General features: G+C 44.0%; 1 protein-coding gene across 1 annotated transcript; it reads right to left on the bottom strand.

Moving 5' to 3' along the window:
• Positions 1–289: 289 nt before the first annotated feature.
• Pmar_PMAR012200 (biotin protein ligase, putative) lies at positions 290–2,240 on the bottom strand (the record flags this gene model as incomplete). The annotated part of the gene is made up of 6 exons (XM_002767994.1): positions 290–451; positions 497–606; positions 1,374–1,471; positions 1,635–1,749; positions 1,869–1,961; positions 2,138–2,240. Coding segments are annotated over 6 exons (681 nt in total), but the record flags the coding sequence as incomplete, so codon positions are not given.
• Positions 2,241–3,180: the final 940 nt, after the last annotated feature.

Here is a 3,180-nt window from a genome sequence, read left to right as displayed (position 1 = left end):
TACTACTACTACTACTACTACTACTACTACTACTACTACTACTACTACTACTACTACTACTACTACTACTACTACTACTACTACTACTACTACTACTACTACTACTACTACTACTTCCCGTTTTCCATCATCTTGCGTAACGATGAGATAACCGTGCTCGTCCATTCCCGAGTGCACTCCAGTAACCACTTTGCCATCCCCCACACTTAGCTTCACTTTCTCTCCTACCATAATCTGCCCAAAACTCACCCATCCAACCTCGACACTCTACCCCTCCCCCCACTACTACTTGACGCCCTATAACTTGCATGCTTATAGCTGGCGGGACGAAGCTTCCACTAGGAGGAACGTCCATCCACTGCTTCGCATTCACAATAAACTGCTCTACTATAGCATTCCGAAGAGCTACCACGTCGAGCTCAGGTTTCCACTCGATTCCTTCACAAGATTTCTAACAGCTACAAAAATCCCCAAAACTCGTCCTACTATAACTCACCAAACTTCCTGCAGGCCAACGAGCCCTCTTGAGACCTTCTAATACTTCATCATCAACTGCAACATTTATACCAACGCCGATCGCGACCGGAATTTTGCCTTTTTTGGGACCTACAACATTCCGACTCACCGACTAGCTGATCCAAGTTGATTCAACTCATCATCAAGTTTGTACCAGCGACATTTTATAGGTGTTTTCTGGGTAGCATAGCCCTCACCAGAGTTGGAGGAAGAATATATGTTCGCTTTCCTCAGCTAAGCTCAGAGTTTTATATACGAATTATGGTAGAAGTGTACAAAAACCAATAAGAAATTTCCCAAAATTTTCTCAGAACTTTCTCATGGTCGCCACACACGTAGCTGGACATGTGCATATTTTCCTACAGGAAATATCACATATTATCATCTACCACAATTCGCCAACTCTATGTACATGCGTGCAAACCAACTTCTTCAATCTCTACGACTCGAGTAAAGTTCACTATTGAAAAAAAGCATTGAAACACTCCGCGAAAAAATAGGGAATAACTTTTCTTGTTTTCACTTATAATAAATACCACCAAAATTCAACCAAAAATTTCATTTTCTTTAAAATATTTTTTCCGACAAAACTGCAAAGCCCTATCGACAACCCCGTCTTACAGTGCGTGTGAATTTGATATGTAGATGTGTGTGTTATTTTGGAGGACACATTATAGTGAACAAGTTGTCGCTATCATCACAGTCCCTAACGGGTGCCTTCATCACAACACATGTTCATAACCATTGTTACATTGTATATGCGATACATAGTTTCAGACGGATTCTCATTAATCCCTTCGAAAAATAACACACATTTGCATATCAAATCGACACGCACTGTTAATGATGACGATTACTCGCAATGACTTCAGCTAGTATTCCTCCAACTTTCTTTTCATCAACAATAATATCATTCGGCCACTTCAACTGTGTTCGCTTACTCGCCGATTTCCGACTGAAACACACCACAGAATCATCCAGGGACCTATAAGGAGGTGAACTCATTTCGAATTTTCTAATTTTTTGGGTATAAAATTTTCCCCATTGTTATCGAAAACCAGGGGGAAACGTTATTTTTCACCGTCACGCGCCACGGAATTCGTCCATTTCTCCACCACCTGATGAAACTGTCGATCGCATTGGCGACCGAAACTGCCATCACTTGGGTTAACCCCGGCACTCGGCGAACTTGGGCCTCATCCACGAAAATGAGAATGCTCTGCATCGCACAACCTAATCATCAGAAAATGCCAAAGTCGGAATCAAATAAATAATTCAACTTGAAAATAAATACCCAAAATCACACAAATCTGCTGAAATTTCACATATATTCTTCCACTGAGGTAACTCACCAATTGGAGACTCCCAGCAATGCTTTCCTCTGCCTTTCCCAGCAGTCTGCACATTCGTAGACACACAGTACATGTCGTTCACATCGATCGTATCTAATCACTGTGAGAATGTACGTACGCCTGCTCTCCTCAGCTGAGCTCAGAAAATATTCCTCGTCAATCGTAGTGAAATTCGAGCACAGAAACCAACAAGAATTTCCCAAAATTTTCACATATTGTCACCAACACATGTAGTTGACCATGTGCATATTCCCTCACACTTCCCTTACCGTTCCCCTTTAGCATCTCTTTGATCAACAACTGAGTTGAAGTAACCTCCTTATGATGCTCCTTATGCACTTTGCCCGGCCAAGTTGGTGAATCGGTCGCCATAGGTAAGAAGTTGATCTAATCTGGAGAATAATTTAATACCACATTTCCACCACATCTTCATAACACAACGCCTCGAAAGAGCCGTCTGAAACCTCCTGCTACAACACATATAAATCGGTCGTTTATGATCCGATGTGACAATGGTGACAAGAGAAAAACTTTATGCAACCAACACGACTGCAATTCTTTCCCACCATCCCCAACCCTAGACGAGTGTAACAGCCCTATAACTGTCCAGGGCTGTCGAAAGGCGTATAAATGTACGCCCTAGGCGTAAAGTTGAAGACGCCACAAAAAAGCATACGCTGTATGGTAGCGAAAAAAGTACTTCCTACGCCCACGAAAGGTACTCTCTTTAGACCGGTCAGCTGACTACCTACATCGCGTATAGCTCAGGCGAGCCTCCAACCTACATCGGGAGCAACTAACGAGCCAAATAGCAACTAACAAGAGCAATCTCGGCAACTCATCCCGCAACCCGATACCAAACTGTCGATGAGAAACGCTTGTCGTTCTACCGAGAGTAAAGGTGAAGAAAAAACTACCCCCCCCCATAAGAAGGAAGAGCCATACCCCACCTCCACCACTTCACAGGTACGTGTAGGTGGTAGTAGTGGTCGTTGTGACGTATCTTGTCTCCCTCGTCCTCTGCGATACCAAACAGTTGACGCAACAGGCGATACAGGCCACCTCCAAGAGCTCCTCGGGGAGGCAATTGGTGAGGAGCTCATACAAACAGATGCACTCCAGAATTTCGCAGCAGTAACTCATCATACAACAGAATAGTATCATCAGGCAGATGCCGACGGTGACGATACCAATGATGGGTAAAATAGCAGTACCGGAGGGGTCCTCAAAACCATCATAGTGATCACCTGCAACGACCGAAGCCCTGCCTGTCGCGAGGAGATAGGAAGCCGAGCTGGGCCAGAGTAAAGGG

Source organism: Perkinsus marinus (genome assembly GCF_000006405.1).
Source record: "Perkinsus marinus ATCC 50983 genomic scaffold scf_1104296969216, whole genome shotgun sequence".
Lineage (NCBI taxonomy): Eukaryota > Perkinsozoa > Perkinsida > Perkinsidae > Perkinsus > Perkinsus marinus.
The sequence above is the reverse complement of the archived record's forward strand: the minus strand, read 5'-3'. Positions and strand labels throughout refer to the sequence as shown.